General features: G+C 45.4%; 1 protein-coding gene across 4 annotated transcripts in view; it reads left to right on the forward strand.

Annotated features, from left to right (window-relative positions):
- Window positions 1-21,101, forward strand: part of mtm1 (myotubularin 1) — a 229,157-nt gene that overhangs the window by 128,906 nt on the left and 79,150 nt on the right. For all 4 annotated transcript variants that reach the window (XR_014619568.1, XM_084312600.1, XM_084312598.1 and 1 more), the window contains one exon: window positions 15,714-15,786. Coding sequence is in view for 3 of the 4 variants with exons in the window: in XM_084312598.1 (XP_084168724.1) it covers window positions 15,714-15,786 (73 nt within the window). In the remaining variant the exon portion in view is untranslated. The remainder of the gene's footprint in view (window positions 1-15,713; window positions 15,787-21,101) is intronic.

A 21,101-nucleotide genomic window follows, 5' to 3' on the forward strand; every position in this document is an offset into this window, starting at 1 on the left:
GAGAGATGTTTCTCCTGAGAGCAGAGAGATGTTTCTCCTGAGAGCAGAGAGAGAGATGTTTCTCCTGAGAGCAGAGAGAGAGATGTTTCTCCTGAGAGCAGAGAGAGATGTTTCTCCTGAGAGCAGAGAGATGTTTCTCCTGAGGGCAGAGAGAGAGGGGTTCAGGGACTACAGCCCCCTCAGCATCGACGGGGCACCGGTTGAGAGAGTGAACAGTTTCAAGTACCTCGGAGCCCACATATCCGAGGACTTGACATGGACCACACACATTGACAGTGTTGTGAAGAAGGCACGACAACGCCTCTACTTCCTCAGGCGCCTAAGGAAGTTCCAAGTCAGTCAGAAGATCCTTAAGAACTTCTACTCATGTACAATAGAGAGCATCCTGACTGGAAATATCACCTCCTGGTTTGGGAATAGGACCGTACAAGACCGAAGCAGACTACAGAGAGTGGCACGTTCAGCCGAACGCACAATTGGAGGGGGGCTTCCCACTCTCCAGAACATTTACAACAAGCGGTGCAGGGGTAAGGCTAAGAGAATCATCAAGGACTCCAGCCACCCAAACAACTGCCTCTTTGAACTGCTACGGTCAGGCAAGCGATACCGGAGTCTCATGGCAAGCACAGAAAGACTCAGAAGAAGCTTCTATCCCCAGGCCATCAGGCTGCTCAACGAACAATAACACTATGCAACAACCATCAAATGCACACAGCACACACATCCACACGCACACACTCACTTTAAACAAACAACACACTGCAGCACCCACTCTCCACACTTTAGATCACCTAAACACACTTTATATTTATTGGTAAAGGATTTGCACTACAACCCATACCTCAGTACACCTTACTGTAAATTGTACCTAAATTGTACCTCATCCCATTTCTGCTTTGCACTATATAGTATTGTATATTAGTATATTGCATAGTATATTGTATATTGTATGGTAATTCGGTTACTTCTATTCTGCATCGAACATACTGAACACTGTGACTTCTATTTTTACTTTCTATTTTTACATGCTATACTATTTTATTTCATACTTATCTTGTCTAGCACAGTCTCTGGAGCGTAACAGTAAGAAGCATTTTGTATAAAAGTATTCTGTACTTCTGTATGACAACTATTAAAGAAACTTGAAACTTGAGATGTTTCTCCTGAGGGCAGAGAGAGAGATGTTTCTCCTGAGGGCAGAGAGAGAGATGTTTCTCCTGAGAGCAGAGAGAGATGTTTCTTCTGAGAGCAGAGAGAGATGTTTCTCCTGAGGGCAGAGAGAAAGATGTTTCTCCTGAGGGCAGAGAGAGAGAGATGTTTCTCCTGAGGGCAGAGAGAGATGTTTCTCCTGAGGGCAGAGAGAGAGATGTTTCTCCTGAGGGCAGAGAGATGTTTCTTCTGAGAGCAGAGAGAGAGATGTTTCTCCTGAGAGCAGAGAGATGTTTCTCCTGAGGGCAGAGAGAAAGATGTTTCTCCTGAGAGCATACATGTGTCAGACTGTCTACTGAAAGCGAGGGAGAGAGAGACACAATACTAACATATATTTATTGGCCCAATTAAACTACAAGAGAGTCAAGTCAAGAGTTTTAATTGTCACGGCATACAGGTATACAATGAAATGCGGGTGGTCTTGCCCACAACGATGTGCAATACAGTGGTACAACATATAATAGAATAAAAAAATGAAAAAAAACAACATTGTGCAGTAAACAGGTAACGGGTAACATGGAGTGACATCTCGGTATCTGTACATAGTTATTTACAGAGCATATGGGACATGCTAGTTAGCTTTGGTAGTGCAATACACTGTTCCTGTTATTCTAATTTAAAGTGTCCTTTCCTTTGGCCATAAGTGTGCGTGTGTGCGACATGAGTGTGTGCCCGCTCATGTTAAAGTGTTAAGTGGCTGCTCGTGTGTGAGCGTGCACAGCGTGCGTGTCGTGTGTGTTCATGTGTGCTTGTGTGTGGATAGTTCAATGTTCTGAGCACTCAATGTTCATTGTTCATGGCTCTGATGGACTGGGGGAAGAAGCTGAGCCTAAGCCGCTCTGTCCTAGTAGCTGGGGTTCGCAGGCGTCTGCCTGACCTCAGCAGCTGAAACAGGCTGTTATTGGGGTGGTGAGGGTCTTTCATTATCCTGCAGGCTCTGGATTTGCACCTCTTGTTGTATAGAACCTGCAGGGGGGGTAGTGCAATACCCGTGGTACGCTCGGCTGAGCGCACCACTCTCTGTAGGGCCTTCTTGTCCTGTGCCGTGCTGTTTCCATACCAGGCAGTGATGTTTCCGGTCAGGATGCTCTCTACAGCTCCTGAGTAGAAGGACTGGAGTATCTTCCCCGATACTCTGAACTTCCTTAACTGTCTCAGGTGGTAGAGGCGCTGTTTCGCCTTCTTTACTACTGTGTCTATGTGTGTTGACCATGTCAGGTCCTCTGAGATGTGGACCCCCAGGTCCTTAAAGCTGCTCACCCTGTCCACGGTAGCCCCGTTAATCATCAGTGGTGTGTGCGTCTCCTGCTGTCCTCTCCTATAATCCACGATCAGCTCCTTGGTTTTACCAATGTTCAGGAGCTGGCTGTTGTCCTGGCACCAGCGTTCCAGTACCTCAACCTCCTCCCGGTAGGCCTTCTCGTTGTTGTCCGAGATCAGCCCCACCACCACCGTGTCGTCTGCGAACTTCACTATGGAGTTGGAGCTGAACTTGGCCACACAGTCGTGTGTGTAGAGTGAGTACAGCAGGGGGCTCAGAACACAGCCCTGGGGGGACCCGATGCTCAGGGTGATGGTGTTGGAGGTCTGACCCCCCACCCTGACCGCCTGGGGTCTTTCGCTCAGAAAGTCCAGTACCCAGGCGCTCAGGGCGGAGCTCAGACCTAGCTCGATCAGCTTGTCCACCAGTCTGGTGGGGACTATGGTGTTGAACGCTGAGCTGTAGTCAATGAACAACAGTCTCACATAGCCCCCCTTCTGACGGTCAAGGTGCGAGAGGGTGCTGTGCAGTACCTGGGAGACCGCGTCGTCGGTGGACCTGTTTGTCCTGTATGCAAATTGCATAGGGTCCATATCACTGCGGAGGGAGGCACAAATGTGGTCCTTGACCAGCCTCTCGAAACATTTCATGACCACAGAGGTGAGTGCCACCGGTCTGTAGTCATTTGGACATGTTGGGGAGGGTTTCTTCGGTACAGGGATGATGGTAGACATCTTGAAGCAGGCAGGGACCACTGACTCCGCCAGGGATTGATTAAATATGGCGGTGAACACTGGGGCCAGCTGGTTGGCACAGGACTTGAGTATGCGTCCTGTTATGCCATCTGGGCCAGCAGCCTTCCTGGTGTTCACCTGCATAAATGCTCTTCTCACACTGTGTTCCGACAACGAGAGAGCGTCCCCGCCCCCCCGCGGTTGCCCCCCCCCCCCCCCCCCTCCACAACAGCCGGTGCGCCAGTGACGTCACTAGCCGGAGAGCCAGCAGCGCCACTGTCTACACCAAACCGAGCGTAGAAGATGTTGAGCTTGTCCGCGAGGGAGGCGTCGTCGCTCCCCATTGAGGGGGCGCTGACTTTATAGTCAGTTATTGTCTTCAGTCCCTGCCATAATCCTCTTGTGTCGTTTTGTGCCATTTGTGTCTCCAGTTTGTCAGCATATGTCCTCTTAGCAAGTTTGACAGCCTTGCGTAGAGTATAGACTGAAGCCTTATACTCCATGTTTCCTGACTCTCTACCCAGGTTGTAGGCGGTGGTACGAGAGTTCAGAGCTGCTCGAATAGTGCTATCCACCCACGGTTTCTGGTTTGGGAAAATCCGCACCGTTTTTCTGGGGACAATACCATCGGCTATTGTTGTAATGTAGCTCACCACTGTCTGCGAGCTCGCTGACGTCACTGGCGCTTCCTTTGAACATATCCCAATCCGTTTCTGTAAACACGTCCTGGAGCGTGGCCTCTGATTCGTCGGTCCACTTCTTTGTCTCACGTGACACGACGGCGTCACGTGATCTCTGTTGATATGCCGGAAATAGCAAGATGGAGTCGTGGTCGCTCGAGCTTGTGGACCCCATTAATGGCAGAGCGGCTACTGCCTTGTAGCCGGCTCTGAACGGGGAATAACAGTGGTCGAGTGTTTTTCCCTCTGGTGGAGCAAGCGATGTGCTGAAAAAAGGACGGCATCACTTTCTTCAGGTTGGCCTGGTTGAAATCGCCGGCCACTACCATCGCTGCTTCTGGATGTTTGATCTGGTGTCTGTTGAGGTAATCGTGTAGTTCTCCCAGCGCTTTGCCCGTATTCGCGTGTCGGGGAATATATACGGCGGTCATGACGACCGCGGTGAACTCCCTCGGGAGGTGAAACGGACGACACAGGATAGAAAGATGTTCCAAGTCCGGGGAACACGAGTTTGAGAGAACATGCACCCCCTCGGGATTAACCCAGGAATTGTTCGTGAGGAGGCAGACTCCGCCGCCGATGCTCTTTCCTGAGGCAGTGGTACGATCTGCACGTAATACTGTGAAGGCATCCGAGGGAGATACGCTTTTGTCCGGAGTCGCCGACGTGAGCCATGTCTCCGTGAGACATATGATGTTGATGTCTCTCATCTCCCGTTGGAACCGGACCCTCGCCCTTAGGTCATCCATCCTACCCTCCAACGAACGGGCATTCGCCAGAAAGATGGATGGAATTGCTGGGCGGTAAGCAGCTCTTTTTAGTCTCAGTCTGATACCTCCACGTCTCCCTCTGTGTCTCCTCCTGCCGTAGCCTTTGTTCTTTTCCTTGCCGCCATTCTCCCGTCTGATTTCTGCTGGCCATTCTAGGTCAAAAGTGTCTCCAAACTCCTCTTTGAGCCCGGGGTTCAGGTCCATAAGTGTCTGACGGTCGTATGACGTACCTGCCAGTGTTGCTTTAAATAAAAAAGTAGAAAAAACAAACATAATAGCTAAAAGTGTGTACATCGTTGCGGAGCTAAAACCAGAGGAGTCTGACCGGGGTCGCGTCCTCCTTCATTTGAGAGATGAAGAGAAGGGGGGTGGACAAGGAGATGTAGAGAGAGATGAAGGGGGGATGGATAAGGAGATGTAGAGAGTTGAAGGTGAGGGGGGATGATAAGGAGATGTAGAGAGGGATGAAGAGAGGGGGGATGGATAAGGAGATGTAGAGAGAGGAGATGAAGAGAAGGGGGGATGGATAAAACATTTGGAGAGAGGAGATGAAGAGAGGGGGGATGGATAAGGAGATGTAGAGAGGAGATGAAGAGAAGGGGGGATGGATAAGGAGATGTAGAGAGGAGATGACGAGAAGGGGGTGTTAGATTCTGATCAATCAGCCAGTATCACGTCTTCGTCTGTTTGGCTTGTGTTATCCTCTCCATCCACTGACCTCTGCGTTGTGTTTGTTTCTCTCCGACGTCTCATATACTGGCTGTACAATCTTTATCATTCCCCGTTAATGCAATCCGCAGGCATAAGTATTCACCACCTCCGTAAGAATTCGACACCTTGACAGCATAATACCTTTCTTGAAAGAGCGTTGTTTATTATATAAACAGAACCTCATAATCAGATGGGAACCAATTCGTATCGTCATTGCTATCGCCTCTTCTGCTATTCAGTCCAATAGTGGCTCAGGCCTTGTCGTTAGCCAAAACCCTCCTTGTGTTAGCCGAAGCTAAAGATGATGTGGCATTCCCCCCCCCCCCCCCCCCCCCCCCTCTCTGTGATGAGAGGAGGGAGCCGTCTCAAAGTCGTTCTTAGTCGTTCTTGGTCTCAGTCTAGTCCTTACCCGGAACCACTGTCAGATTTATAGTATCTTTGTCATAGCAACGACGGCCTCGCCCCTCTCCTGGTTGTCATGCGACGCGCTGTCATGACAACTGCTAATACCCTTTCACACACATTAAAACGCTGTTTCTAATGATGTCAAACCTCTCTCCCTCGCTCCGGCTCTCTGTCTCCTGCTGCCTAGCTGTTATCAGTTTGTTTATGTGCCGATGGCGACCTCGGCATGCCCTGAGCTCTCAGTCTGCTGCTGCAACCCCCTCTGCCCAGTTTGACTAGAGATAGACACACACATGCAAACCCTAATGATAATGGTAATGATGATAATGGTATTACCCTCTTAAAGCTTGTCTCTATATATCAGTTATAAACCAAATATACATTGAAAAACACAGATTTCTTTCAGGGGGATGGATAAGGAGATGTAGAGAGAGGAGATGTGGGAAAGAGGTAGAGGGAGAAAGCCAGGGAGAGGGACAGAGGAGGAGGTAGATGGATAGAAAGGGGATTTTTGAGGCTGGCGGAGGAAGAGAGGTGGGGAGAGAAGGAAAGACTGGTGGAGGAGTGGAGAGAGAGAGGAAGGAGAATAGAAAGGAAGGTGTGTGTGGTAGGGCTGTCACTTTAACAAAAAAAATTATTTGGAGTTTGTTGCAGAATTGTAGACATCGAATTCTAATTTCAGTGTAAAAATAAAAAGTAAGCTATTTTCAACGTTTTGGGCAACTTTTATTTACCATGGTATGTTTGGTATAATTATTTTCAGCACAGTCTCACCTATATGACCTGGCTGTTTGTTTTCATACTGTACATAGTACATAGTACATACTGTATACTGTATACTGTATACTGTACAACACAAAACACAAAAACGATTTTATGTGTTTTTCTACTATGAGGCTGAGCAAATGTAAACATGCTCCGGAAGCATTAGAAACATTGAAAATGTGCCCTCAGGTTGCCTATGTAGAAACAATTACAATGGGGGAAATAAGTATTGAACACATCAACATTTTGTTCAGTAAATGTATTTCCAATGAGCATATTCAAGCGAAATTTGCACCAGACGTTTGTATTAACTCAAGAAATCCAGACAAGAAATCTAAACATTAAAGTGTGTAATAAAGTGGAATGAAACAAGAAAAAAGCATTGGACACACTAAGAAAAAGCAGTACAACACAGCAAGGAAAGGCAAGGAACTAGCTGAAAACCAAAACTAATTAGGAGGCAACTCTACCTCCTATCTGTGCTAATAATGTGAACTGGGTTAGAATATATTGATGGGCTATAAAATGTTTTTTTTGTTTCCAAGGTGCCACACAAGAAACATCAAATGATGGGTAAAAGCAAAGAGCTCTCAAGACGTTCACAAACAGATTGTTGCAAATCATGAAAATAGAATTGGCTAAAGACGTATTTCACAACTTCAGAATCTTCCAGTAAGCACCATTGGGGGCATTATCCATAAGTGGAAGCAACATCACTCCATCATCAACTGGCCATGCACAGGTGCTCCTCGCAACATTTCTGATCAGGGAGTCAGAAGGATACTTAGAAGAGTAGCCAGAGAGCCATGGACCACTAGGAAAGAGCTCCAGAAAGACTTGGAGGCAGCAGGTACAACTGTGACAGAAAGGACCATAGGCAATGCACTCCACCGCCGTGCTCGCTCAGCCCGCAAGACTCCACTACTGAAAGAAAGACATGTTGAAGCTTGTTTAAAGTTTGCCTAACAACATTTGGACAAGCCAGTGAATTACTGGGAGCATGTACTCTGGTCAGATGAGACCAAAATGTTACTTTCTGGCTGTCACACAACACACCATGTTTGGAGGAGAAATGGCAGTGCACATTACCCGAATAACACTACCAACAGTGAAGTTTGGAGGTGGAAGTATCATGGTGTGGGGCTGCTTCTCCTCTCCTGGTACTGGCAGACTTCATATCATTGAAGGAACAATGAATGGAGCCATGTACAGAGAGATTATTGAGATGAACCTGCTGCCATCCACCAGGATTCTGAGGATGACACATGGGTGGACCTTCCACCATAACAACAATCCAAAGCATACAGCAAAGGAAACTTGGAGCAGTTGATTTCAGAGAAAGAAAATCAACTTGTTGGAATGGCCCAGTCAATCACCTGACTTAAACCCAATTGAACATTTGTGGAAGCATCTGAAGATCCAGATTCACAAGAGGCCCCTCCGCAATCTTCAAGATTTTAAGACAATCTGTGTAGAGGAATGGGCCAAAATCACACCTGAATACTGCGGGTGATTAGTTACATCATACAGAAAGCATCCTTGGAGCTGTCCTTACAAACAAAGGCTTCTCCACTAAGTATTGAATTAATTTCAGTTAGTGTTCAATACTTTTTTCCTATGTCATTCCACTTTATTACACATAATTTTATTTATGTATGGACTTTAATGTTTAGATTTTGTCTGGATTCCCTGAGTTAATACCAAAGTCTGGTGAAAATGTCACTTGAATGGCCGCATTGGAAATATATTTACGGGACAAAATGCTGATGTGTTCAATTATAAATTGTTATTATTGAATTTGTATTACTTATTTTTAAAAGTTATTATTAACTCATTGGCTGCCACGCATTAGCCTCATCCTGTAGTAGCTGCCACCATCGCTGTAAACGGTGGGAGTCACTCACCTTGTTTGCAGGGCTATAACTATTTAAATATTATAGCTATATGCAATACTATGGCCCATTTGACATTGAGTATCTATCGTTGAAGATGTGAAAAAGGAATATTTTTCCCAACCATACATTCTCGTTTTATACCGTGGTGAATATAAGTATGGTTTTAGAGTGGTCTGGGGTAATTCCTGGGAGGCTAGTAATAGCCTGCGATAGGGCTGGGCGATATGGCCAAAAACGTTATCGCGATAAAATTATTTTCATATCACTCGATATCGATAATTATCGTCGATATCATTTCTGTCAAGTTTAATTAACTTCTTATGCCCGGCGCCGACGGACGGGCTATTAATAGACTCACTTGTTTTGCTGCTGCGAATGTCTCTAGTTGATGTCGTCATCAGTCCGCGCACGTTCTTCTACGCACCAGTGCATAGATTATTATATTCCACCAGGGGGCAACCTACCACCACTGGATCATATGCATTATAAGAATGGAACTAACAGTTAGCCAGAGCAAGTGGTGTATCCCAAGACGATGTACTAACTATCACCCTAAAATACTCCGTTCCGCCCCAATACATTGCAACGACGTCCACCGCATACCCCACACTACTCTAACCGTTACCATCAAAATTCATGCCACACACCCACTCGGCACGTAAACTATAAAATAGCGGCGTGCAAGCTAATGATCCTAGCCAGCCTTGTTTCCAATGTACTAACTATCACCCAAAACCATTACTAATGCCAAAGCTTCTTTCTTTCACCATAGGATCGAGGCCTCTGCCAAGAATCTTCGCAAACTGCATGCTACCATGTCCTCCCTCCTCACTCCCCCCCCACCTCCTCCTCCCTCATCTTTTTCTGCCGAAGACTTTGCGATCTTCTTTGAGGAAAAAGTGGAGAACATCCGCAGCTCCTTCTCCCAACCCCCACCCATTCCAAACGCTGAATCGAGAACCTCATCCTTCACTCTGTCATCTTTCTCTCCCATTACAGAAGCCGAGACCCTGACACTGGTAACGTCGAACCGTCCGACTACATGCCAGCTGGACCAGCTACCCTCCCCACTCCTCCAGACCATAGCACCGGACATCCTCCCATTCCTAACTGCAACCATCAACTCCTCACTCAACTCGGGGGTGGTCCCCACCTCCCTAAAACAAGCCAGAGTCACGCCCCTCATAAAAAAACCAACCCTGAACCCCACCGTCATAGCCAACTATCGCCCTGTCTCTCTTCTCTCCTTCCTTTCTAAAACACTTGAACGTGCTGTATCCAACCAACTTACTGCTTATCTCTTACAGAATGACCTCCTAGACCCCAATCAGTCTGGCTTCCGGACTGGCCACTCCACAGAAACGGCCCTCATTGCGGTCACAGAGGCACTTCACTTAGCAAAAGCGAAAGGCCTCTCCTCTGTCCTGATTCTCCTAGATCTATCTGCAGCCTTCGACACAGTCAACCATCAGATCCTCCTCGCGGCCCTCGCAGGAATGGGAGTGGCTGGATCTGCGCTGACATGGCTGACATCATACCTCAATGACCGCTCCTACCAAGTGTCATGGAGAGGGACTCTGTCGGCCACCCGCCCCCTCCGGACGGGTGTCCCCCAGGGCTCGGTCCTAGGACCCCTTCTCTTCTCCCTCTACACTAAATCACTGGGTAACATTATCACATCTCATGGCTTCTCATATCATTGTTATGCCGATGATACTCAACTCTTCCTCTCCTTCCCTCCCTCAGATATCCACGTCTCTGAGCGGATCTCGGCCTGTCTGTCCGACATCTCCGCCTGGATGACGACCAACCACCTCAAACTGAACCTAAGCAAAACAGAATTGCTCCACCTGCCGGCCAAATCCTCCCCCCTGACCGACCTCTCCATCACAGTCGAGAATGCAGCTGTGACCGCGTCGCCGACCGCCAAGAACCTTGGTGTTGTCCTCGACGACCAGTTGAACTTCTCTGCTCACATCGCAGCGACAACCAGAACCTGCAGATTCCTCCTGAGCAACGTCAGAAGGATACGCCCCTTCCTGACAAAAGAAGCCACCCAACTCCTCGTCCAATCAACAGTCATCTCCCGCCTCGACTACTGCAACGCACTGCTAGCTGGCCTCCCGGCCACTGCCACCAAGCCTCTTCAACTCATTCAAAATGCAGCGGCCCGCCTGATCTCAAACCTACCGAAGTCAGCCCATGTCACCCCACTTCTTAGGGACCTGCACTGGCTCCCCATTGCTGCACGTATCCGCTTCAAGGCCCTCGACCTAGCATACCGTGCGGCAAAGGGAACCGCTCCCGCCTACCTCCGGTCAATGGTCTCTAACTACACACCCTCAAGACCCCTACGCTCTGCGTCTTCTGGCCGCCTCAGATCTACTCCTATCCAAGCTCCCGGAGGGTCATCAAAGAGAAGCCGCCTATTCTCAGTCCTTGCCCCACAATGGTGGAATGAACTACCCATCCCAGTTAGGACAGCCGAATCCCGTCCAATCTTTCGCCGTCGACTAAAGACTCACTTCTTCAACCATTATCTGAAATGATAAAAAAAAAAAAAAAAAAAAAAAAAAAAAAAAAAAAAAATCTAACCCCGACTAACCTTAATGTCATGCACTTGTCCTAATAAACTAACCTACACTGTAACACGCAACACTTTGATGAACATTGTTACTCAGCTGATAGAGTTATACCCTTCTTGCTGTCTTGTCGCACAGAACTTGTAAGTCGCTTTGGATAAAAGCGTCAGCTAAATGACTAAATGTAAATGTAAATGTAAATACTCCGTTACGCCCCAATACATTGCAACGACGTCCACCACGGCGCAGCATACCCCACACTACTCTAACCGTTACCCTCAGAATTCACGCCACACATCCACTCCGCACGTAAACTATAAAATAGCGACGTGCAAGCTAATGATCCTATCCAGCCTTGTTTACTACCCAGAGGTGCACTGCGGGTCTCCTTCGCTGTCGCCATCTCCTTCACGGATTGGTTGTTAGTGCGTGTGCTTATATCCAAGCTTGGAAAATCGATATATCGGAACTTTGCGACCACGTTTCATGTTTATTTCGAGGAAATAATTTATCGCAATAGTTATCGTTATCATTTGATCGCCCAGCCCTAGCCTGCGACGCATATTATACTTAATCCATTGGCATTTTGTCCCTATACACGCTACAATAAAAAATTCAAATGCATATGATCGGTAGGGCTGCACTATTTTGGGAAATAATCTAATTACGATTTTTCTGACTGCGATTGCGATTAAATGTGTGATTATAATAATAATAAAAATTAAGCAGCCCCACAGAGGTTTATTGTAAAATGCAGCTTGCATCTGGCCTACGTGGTGGGTCTGTTCGGGACACCGAGCCTGAAAATTAGGGATGCACCGAATGGGAAATTCTTGGCCGAAAACAGATACCGAAAATAGAAAACAGTTGGTCGAAAAACCGAAAGCCGAAAGGCCGAAAATTATTCATAGAATAGATTTTTTTTTACCAATGTTGTGGAACATTATGATTATGGAAAAATATATGATTATGGCAAAACTTAACTTAAATAATAAATAATCACTATTATGGGTCCATAAAACATTTATTCAGCACTTCTGAATGCATACAGTACATTAATTCCATCTTTTCTCTGGCTGCGCAGCGGACATCTGTGCTCTACTGAGCGCACCTTTCTAGTCCCCAGCTGAATGTGCTCGCTTGACTCGGCACAGTAGACGCGCGACAGACAGACAGCTGGGCTGTGTTAACATTACAATGTACAGTCGCGCGAAATAACGTTATGAATGCCCGAAATAACATAGCATTACAAAGTACAGTTGACAGCTGGGCTGTGTTAACGTTACAATGTACAGTCGCGCGAAATAATGTTATGAATGCCCGAAATAACATAATGTCACAAAGTACAGGTCCAGCTCAGTATGATGTCATAATCAAACATTCTAGAACATTTGTGTATCTATTCAACAATTCTCTCACAGCTGAGTGTGGACGAGGGAGAGTAACTACATAACATAGGCAGAAACACAATCCCCCCCCCCCTCTCGCTCTGAATAATATGCATATTAGATCACTCAGTGATTAACCGCGGCATATAGTAAATAAGGATATAAAGCATGTTAAAGACGCATTTATTGGATGCGTTGCACGCAGTTTACATAGAAACAGCGCGACTCCCGACAGCGCGACATCATCACAACAACACGTGAATAATATGCATATTAGATCACTCGGTGATTAACCGCGGCATATAGCAAATAAGGATATAAAGCATGTTAAAGACGCATTTATTGGACGCATTGCGCGCAGTTTACATAGAAACAGCGCGACTCCCGACAGCGCGACATCATCACAACAACACGCAAGGTTGTTAGGTTGTTTCTGTTTCGGTGACATATTTTCGGTGAAAAAACTCTTTCGGCCAAAAGCCGAAAGGCCATTTTTTGCCATTTTCGGCCGAAAACTTTCGGTGCCGAAATTTCGGTGCATCCCTACTGAAAATGTTTCTTTTTACCTGGGAATTGATACCGTTACCCAACGGTACTTTTTTTTCTGTACTTTACTCTCCCTCTCTGAAGTCTAAACTTCACAACACACAATCTAAAACCCCTTACCTCCCTCTCCCAAATCGTTCCTACAACAATAACAACAACTTGCAAAGGAGATCTTGTATCTCAATGGGACTTCCTGGTTAAAAAATAAATAAAATTAGCTCTTTTTTGATTTGCTAATTGCATCATTTCAAATTTTGATTTAAAATCGATTAATCGTTCAGCCCTAATGATCGGTATATTATGTTCCATCATGCATGCATGAAAGGGGGGGGGGTCGTTTCTGATTAATTGATTGTCAATAACTGCATTCGTTAGTACAACAGCATACGTTGCAGGGCAATGGCAATGAAAAAAATTCACAATAGAGCTGAAATTGACGTTAAATTGCTCTTACCTGTGGCCGATGATATTCCAAAAAGAATATTCCAATTATCGGGTGAATATCTTGATCCACGTTACAAGAAAACTCCGCCCGGATGACTTTCAATGACGCACAGCCACATACAGAGTCAGAAAGGAAGTGCGACATCGGCCGCATACCACCAGGTGGCGGTATCGGACCGTTGCGATCTCAGACACATTGCCACACAGTACCACAGCCTTCCAGAATGATTTATGAATGGAAATAGCGAATAAAAGAAATAACGATCATAATAACGAGTATACTCGTTGTTGGCGTCCAACGATTGGCGGGTAATGCGTTAAAAAAAGTATATATATATTTTTTTTTGATTTTCACCCTTCAAGTTCGAATCTCGTGTTTTTATGTAAATTCGAAAATAATGTGACAGCCCTAGTGTGTTCAAGTTCAAGTTTCTTTAATAGTTGTCATACATAATAATTATAATAATAATTTAGGACCTGCTCCGAGGTCACCATTTGGCACACATGCGAACCATGCATACAATGCGTATCTGCGATTAACCCATCCCGTCGTCCTTCCCCCCCAAGGGCAGCCGGGAGCAGACAGGCGCCACGTGAGCCGCGCCAGGGGACCAATCCAAGTGCTCCTGTCCGTCTTCGTCAAGGACGCCACAGCGTTAGCGATCTTGTTGTTGTGCATGTTTTTCCATTGGGTTTATCTTATCGGGGGGGGAAACCCTTGCGAGCACGGGGAGAACATGCAAACTCCACACAGAAAGGCCTGGGAGATACCCCACCTGGGTAACTGGCATCATGGAAACCTGGTCCCCAAGCGGGATTCGAACCCTGGACCTTCTTGCTGTGAGGCGACAGTGTTAACCACTACACCACCGTGCACCGTCCATAAAAGTACAGAATACTTTTATACAAAATGCTTCTTACTGTTACGCTCAAGAGACTGTGCAAGACAAGATAAGTATGAAATAAAATAACATAGTATAGCATGTAAATTAGAAGTAAAAATAAAAATGAGGTCACAGTGTTCAGTATAGACATATGTACAATGTTCGATGCAGAATAGACGTAACTGAGTTACCATATAATATACAATACTGTGCAGTGTACTAATATACAATACTATATAGTGCAAGGCAGAAATGGGATGAGGTGCAATTTAGGTACAATTTACAGTAGTTGTACGAGTTGTAGTGCAAATCCTTTATCAATAAATATAAAGTGTGTTTGTGTGATCTAAAGTGTGGAGAGTGGGTGCTGCAGTGTGTTGTTTGTTTAAGTGAGTGTGTGCGTGTGGGTGTGTGTGCTGTGTGCATTTGATGGTTGTTGCATAGTGTTTATTGTTCGTTTAGCAGCCTGATGGCCTGGGGATAGAAGCTTCTTCTGAGTCTTTCTGTGCTCGCCTTAAGACTCCGGTATCGCTTGCCTGACCGCAGCAGTTCAAAGAGGCAGTTGTTCGGGTGGCTCGAGTCCTTAATAATAGCCTTCCCCTTGCACCGCTTGTTGTAAATGTTCTGGAGGGTGGGAAGCCCCCCTCCAATTGTGCGTTCGGCTGAACGTGTCACTCTTTGTAGTCTGCTACGGTCTTGTGCAGTGCTATTCCCAAACCAGGAGGTGATGTTTCCAGTCAGGATGCTCTCTATTGTACATGAGTAGAAGTTCCTAAGGATCTTCTGACTGACTTGGAACTTCCTTAGGCGCCTGGTGGGGGGCACTGTTGATATAGGGAGAATACAGGGCTGGTGTGAGAACCCCTCCCCCCTCACCTTTAGCTTTACTTGGCTTCTTTCTCTCTCAAACATTCACATTTCATGTGCCCTGCTCTCATGCGTGCAGTACACACATCTACTTTCTCTCCGTCTTCTCTCGCTTTCCCTCCTTCCCTTCTCTGTTTCAATTAACCTTTCGCTTCATCTCTTTATTTATTTCTGTCCCCACTCTTTCTTTCCCTCTCTCTCTCTCTTTCTCCCCTTTCTCTCTCTCTCTTTTTCTGTCGTCACTCTTTCTTTCCCTCTCTTTCTGCCCCCTCTCTCTCACACAAGAGCCACTCCCATATTCATAGGGTACCACTAGCTAGATGTCAGTTGGCTAGTGGAAGGGCCAGACATACCTCTACATCTTACACAGTAGTTCACCTGGTGTAAGTAATTACATTTTCTGTGTGTGCCTGCCTGAGGTTATTTCTGTGTGTGGGAGATCTGTCGGGTCTTGTCATGTTTCGAACATCAGAAAGTGTTTATCTTTGTGGGTGTTTCTACATGTGTGTATTTCGTGTGTGTGTGTGTGCATTTATCTCTGTCTAACCTATTTGTGTGTGTTTGGTTGCCAGGCCTCCAGAGAGAGTCTCAAGATGGAGCCGTTGGCGGATGTGGCCTTGTTGCCAGGCGAGGAGAGAGTTATAGGTGAGTTGACATCTCTACTTCTCAGTCAGCACTCTGCTCACATCTCTACTTCTCAGTCAGCACTCTGCTCACATCTCTACTTCTCAGTCAGCACTCTGCTCACATCTCTACTCCTCAGTCAGCACTCTGCTCACATCTCTACTTCTCAGTCAGCACTCTGCTCACATCTCTACTTCTCAGTCAGCACTCTGCTCACGTCTCTACTCCTCAGTCAGCACTCTGCTCACATCTCTACTCCTCAGTCAGCACTCTGCTCACATCTCTACTTCTCAGTCAGCACTCTGCTCACATCTCTACTTCTCAGTCAGCACTCTGCTCACATCTCTACTTCTCAGTCAGCACTCTGCTCACATCTCTACTCCTCAGTCAGCACTCTGCTCACATCTCTACTTCTCAGTCAGCACTCTGCTCACATTTCTACTTCTCAGTCAGCACTCTGCTCACATCTCTACTCCTCAGTCAGCACTCTGCTCACATCTCTACTTCTCAGTCAGCACTCTGCTCACATCTCTACTTCTCAGTCAGCACTCTGCTCACATCTCTACTCCTCAGTCAGCACTCTGCTCACATCTCTACTTCTCAGTCAGCACTCTGCTCACATCTCTACTTCTCAGTCAGCACTCTGCTCACATCTCTGCTTCTCAGTCAGCACTCTGCTCACATCTCTACTTCTCAGTCAGCACTCTGCTCACATCTTTACTCCTCAGTCAGCACTCTGCTCACGTCTCTACTTCTCAGTCAGCACTCTGCTCACATCTCTACTTCTCAGTCAGCACTCTGCTCACATCTCTACTCCTCAGTCAGCACTCTGCTCACGTCTCTACTTCTCAGTCAGCACTCTGCTCACATCTCTACTCCTCAGTCAGCACTCTGCTCACATCTCTACTTCTCAGTCAGCACTCTGCTCACATCTCTACTTCTCAGGCCCTGTTTAGACGGAAACGCTAGCAGGTGAATCCGCAAAAATATTTTTTCGGATGTGCCTTTCGTTTATACGGAAACTGCGTTTTTACGGGGTGAAGCCGCAAAAAAGTGAGACTACCTTCCAGGGTGGAATTCCTAGAAATGATAAACCTTTGCGCTATCATCTAAACTGTCAAACCGCATAAAACGATGACGAAAGGGTTGTCAAGGCTCTCGTCGCGCGTACTGCTTACATCACAGGCATGCGCCAGTAGCCTAGAAGCGTAAACAAAGCATGTCTGATTCTATCCATGGCGATCACCTGAAGGCTACATTGGCAGTACTTTTAAATACACAAGAATCTGTCCCGCGGCGTGACTGGACCCACTGTCTGTGAGTGACTCTGCTTTGGTCCAATCACATTCCCCACCCACAGTCTGCGAATCAGAGGCAGAGTAGGGCGGGTCTTCACAGCACGTCATGTGACATATGCGCCAATCGTGTGACAGCGGGGCTCAGTCGTCTCGAGTTGTTACAGCCTCGTCTGCACGGAGAATTCCATCCCAAAACGCTAGTCTAAACGCAAAATTAAAAGTGAGACCGTAAGACGACTTTTGCGGTTTCTGTTCAGACTCTCTCCGTCTAAACGTAGCCTCAGTCAGCACTCTGGTGGCATGATATCAGCCTCTTACTGATATACCTTTATCAGCAGAAGTGCTGCTAATGAGGCTCTGATAGAATTCCTCACAAAGACCGCAAGTAGTGTTAAAACTGTTCTGTTTCAGTTCTGATAAAACACGCCTACTCCCTGTCTCTGGTCCATCTACATAATTTCAATGTGCTGTAATTATGGCTGGGCGATAAAACAACAACGATAATTTTTTTCATTCAAAAGTTTTATTGTTATACAGTTTGTGTTCATGTTCTACCTCAGATTTGTGGACAGACTTGTCTTTCTTACCTGCAACTTATAGTAATGGCTTTGCTTGTCCAAATGACAATACTGACCAAATTGAGATTAATTTTTCTCTTGTCCATTTATTTTGTTTGCTTTCTAATTTAAAATACAGTTTTAAACCGTCTGTACACAGTAGGCCATGTGTGCTAATCAGACTTGAGATTTTATTTATTTTCATTGTTAATGCCAGTTATAAAAGTTTTATAGTTATACAGTTCATGTTCTACCTCATATTTGTGGTTTGGTAAGTAGGCCTAGTTTGTCATGTTCTGACAATAAAGAATATTCTGAACCACAATTAACCTTCTGGTTTCTTCAGCTTTCATTCAGCAGCAAAAATAGCCTACAGAAAAAATTATTTCATGTATATCGAGATAATTATCGATATTGAGTGATATGAATTTTTTTATCGTGATAAAAATGTTGGCCATATCGCCCAGCCCTATCTGTAATTAACACAAGGATTCAACATCCCGATGACATCACTGGTGGCCATATTCAAAAAAAATTACTCAATTCCCTTTGTGTTCCTGGAGACTGGCAAGCAGCAACAGCGGCACATTCAGGGGTGGCTTTACAGTAAAACCTTTAATGTAACATTACGATCTGAGGTAATTGATATAATTGTAATGAACAATGCCTTCACAGTGGTGAGCGGTGCAGCTACTACTCCTGGCTCCCTTTTCCCATCTCTCCATCTTCCGCTGTCTTCTCTCGGCTCTAATCTCTCTCTGTTTGACAGGAAACACGGCCTTGTCACAGGAGAATAGATTACCGTCATACAATCTAGTTATATAATGATGGACAGGCTTTAGCTAGAGCCACATGCACAAGTATATTTATTCTTCTCTCTGTAGGCAGAGTGGTGTTGACCCTTTCACTACCACACTATAGAAGGTTAACCCTTTCACTACAAACACTAGAAGGTTGACCCTTTCACTACCACGCTATAGAAGGTTAACCCTTTCACTACCACACTATAGAAAGTTAAACCCCTTTCACTACCAACACTATAGAAGGTTAACCCTTTCACTACCACACTATAGAAGGTTAACCCTTCTTTCACTTCCACACTATAGAAGGTTAACCCTTCTTTCACTACGACACTATAGTAGGTTAACCATTCACTACCACACTACAGACGGTTAACCCTTGCACTACCACACTAAAACTGTCCACCTTTGCCTTCTTCTCTCTAACAAGGTGCCATAATCCACTGGATTTAGTGTCTGTGTGGATGTTGGTGGTACAGACGGGGTGTTTTCCAGTGGCTCAACTCTTGATGGTTCAAATCCCGCTCTTGACCTTTTATCATATGTGACCCAGCACATGATATGAAAGTACAAGTTCATACCTTCAAAATAAGCCATCACTTGTACAAATCAGATATTGATTGATACTTTTTTTGTTTTGTTTTTACTTTATTGCCAACAGCAATACCACATGACAGTACACAGACAATAGACAAAATAAAATAAACACTTAAAAATAAGAAAAATAAATATTGGATTGGGTCCCTCCTTCAAAGCATTCCCACCTACACAAATATACCTACATATTTCTACCTCTATATCTATACATACCCATAATATACACATATTATGTATATTGCCCTCTCAAAGAAGTGTGTCCCAAGCCTACCTAAGATAGCTAGTAATTGACCTCCATCTCCTCTCAAAGAGAGGCATCTTCAACTGTAGCTGGGCTGTCATGTGTTCCATCGTATACATGTTTAACCTTCTGTACCCATTGAGCAATCGTGGGGGGCTCAGGTTTCATCCAATTAATAGAATTTTGTTTTGCAATAATCAATTAGATATGTAGTATGTAGTCCTGATCAGTGTCCATCACATAAACAACATTGGGTCCATGGGAATGTCCGTTCTTTAAATTTTTTACTTAACTTTTTTAAATGATGACGAAAAATAAGAATTGTGTGAGAGAATCGTGATCTCAATTCTTAGATAGAAAAATCGTGATTCACATTTTAGCAAGAATCGTGCAGCCCTAATCAGGATGCTCAATGACTATGCAGCACTAAGGTCGCTTTCACATTATAGTTTGGTGGACTCGGTGTGATTCGGGGGGGTGAAGTTGCAACATTGTTGCATTCTTAATTTGGTTCGGTTTGCTTTCACACTGCAATTTGTCAAGCGCACCAAACTTTCTGAACAATGTCACGCGATCGAAAAGGGCGCTCGTCTATTGGATATATAGAATCCCAAAAACAGGCTTCGGGGACAGCTCTACAGCGCACATACACACACACCACATTATTCTGCGAAGCAGCCCAGCGCACACACATACACACACACCACATTATTCTGCGAAGCAGCCCAGCCCAGCGCACACACATACACACACACCACATTATTCTGCGAAGCAGCCCAGCGCACACACATACACACACACCACATTATTCTGCGAAGCAGCCCAGCGCACACACACACATACACACACACCACATTATTCTGCGAAGCAGCCCAGCGCACACACATACACACACACCACATTATTCTGCGAAGCAGCCCAGCGCACACACATACACACACACCACATTATTCTGCAAAGCAGCCCAGCCAGCGTTTCCGTTAGCCGGTAATTACCGGTATTTGACCGGCAAAATCTGTTGAAGTCCGACATATTTAATCTCTCCGGTCTTAATGTCCGGTGAAAATAATTCCCTGAGTCTAAGCACAATTTGATTATTTGAATTGTATTAAAATAGGCTAAAATTAAATAGCCTATGCGATGAACGAAACAATCATTACATTTGTTTCATCGTTGCTTCTAATAATGACAACAACGTTGTCAGCGAGAGCTTAGTGCTGGGTGTGCGAACTTTTGTGAAGCTGCAGAGCCGGAGCAGCAGCAGCACAGTGCAGTATTCCAGCAGTACTCCAATTCAGCCATTTGCAATTCAATGTTGGGTGGGGGGCGCTGCTGTGCAGTCCCCAGAAAAGAGCCAATAACAGCTGAATCTGCTGCTCTGCATCGACATACTCTCGCAAATAAGTCATTGGGAGGTGGAGAGAGAGAGAGTCGTCATGCAAACCCACGATAATGTTGCCGTCTCTCTCTGCCAGATTTATCAGTTCTTCGCTTGATATAATTAATACAAATGTCCAATATAACTGAATTCATTAGCTCATAAAAATGTGATTATAACAGACTGTTGTTTATTAATGTCGGGCGACTGCCCACAGACACCTATTTTGTTTTAAAGTCGGCAGCAGCACGAGTCTCGGGACTTATTTTATTTGGAATATAATGACTATATACGCAAAAGTAGCCTAGTTTTAAGTAAAAATATTATAAATCTACATGCCTTGATGATGTCATTCTTTTGTTTTGTTGTCATTCTTTTGCCTATCAATTGTTTTTAAGCTCAATAAACTCTGACCGGAATTTCTCTCATTTGACCGGTAGATTGAAATCTACCGGACACTGAGGC

Source organism: Notolepis coatsorum (assembly GCF_963971535.1).
Source record: "Notolepis coatsorum genome assembly, chromosome: 4".
NCBI lineage: Eukaryota > Metazoa > Chordata > Actinopteri > Aulopiformes > Paralepididae > Notolepis > Notolepis coatsorum.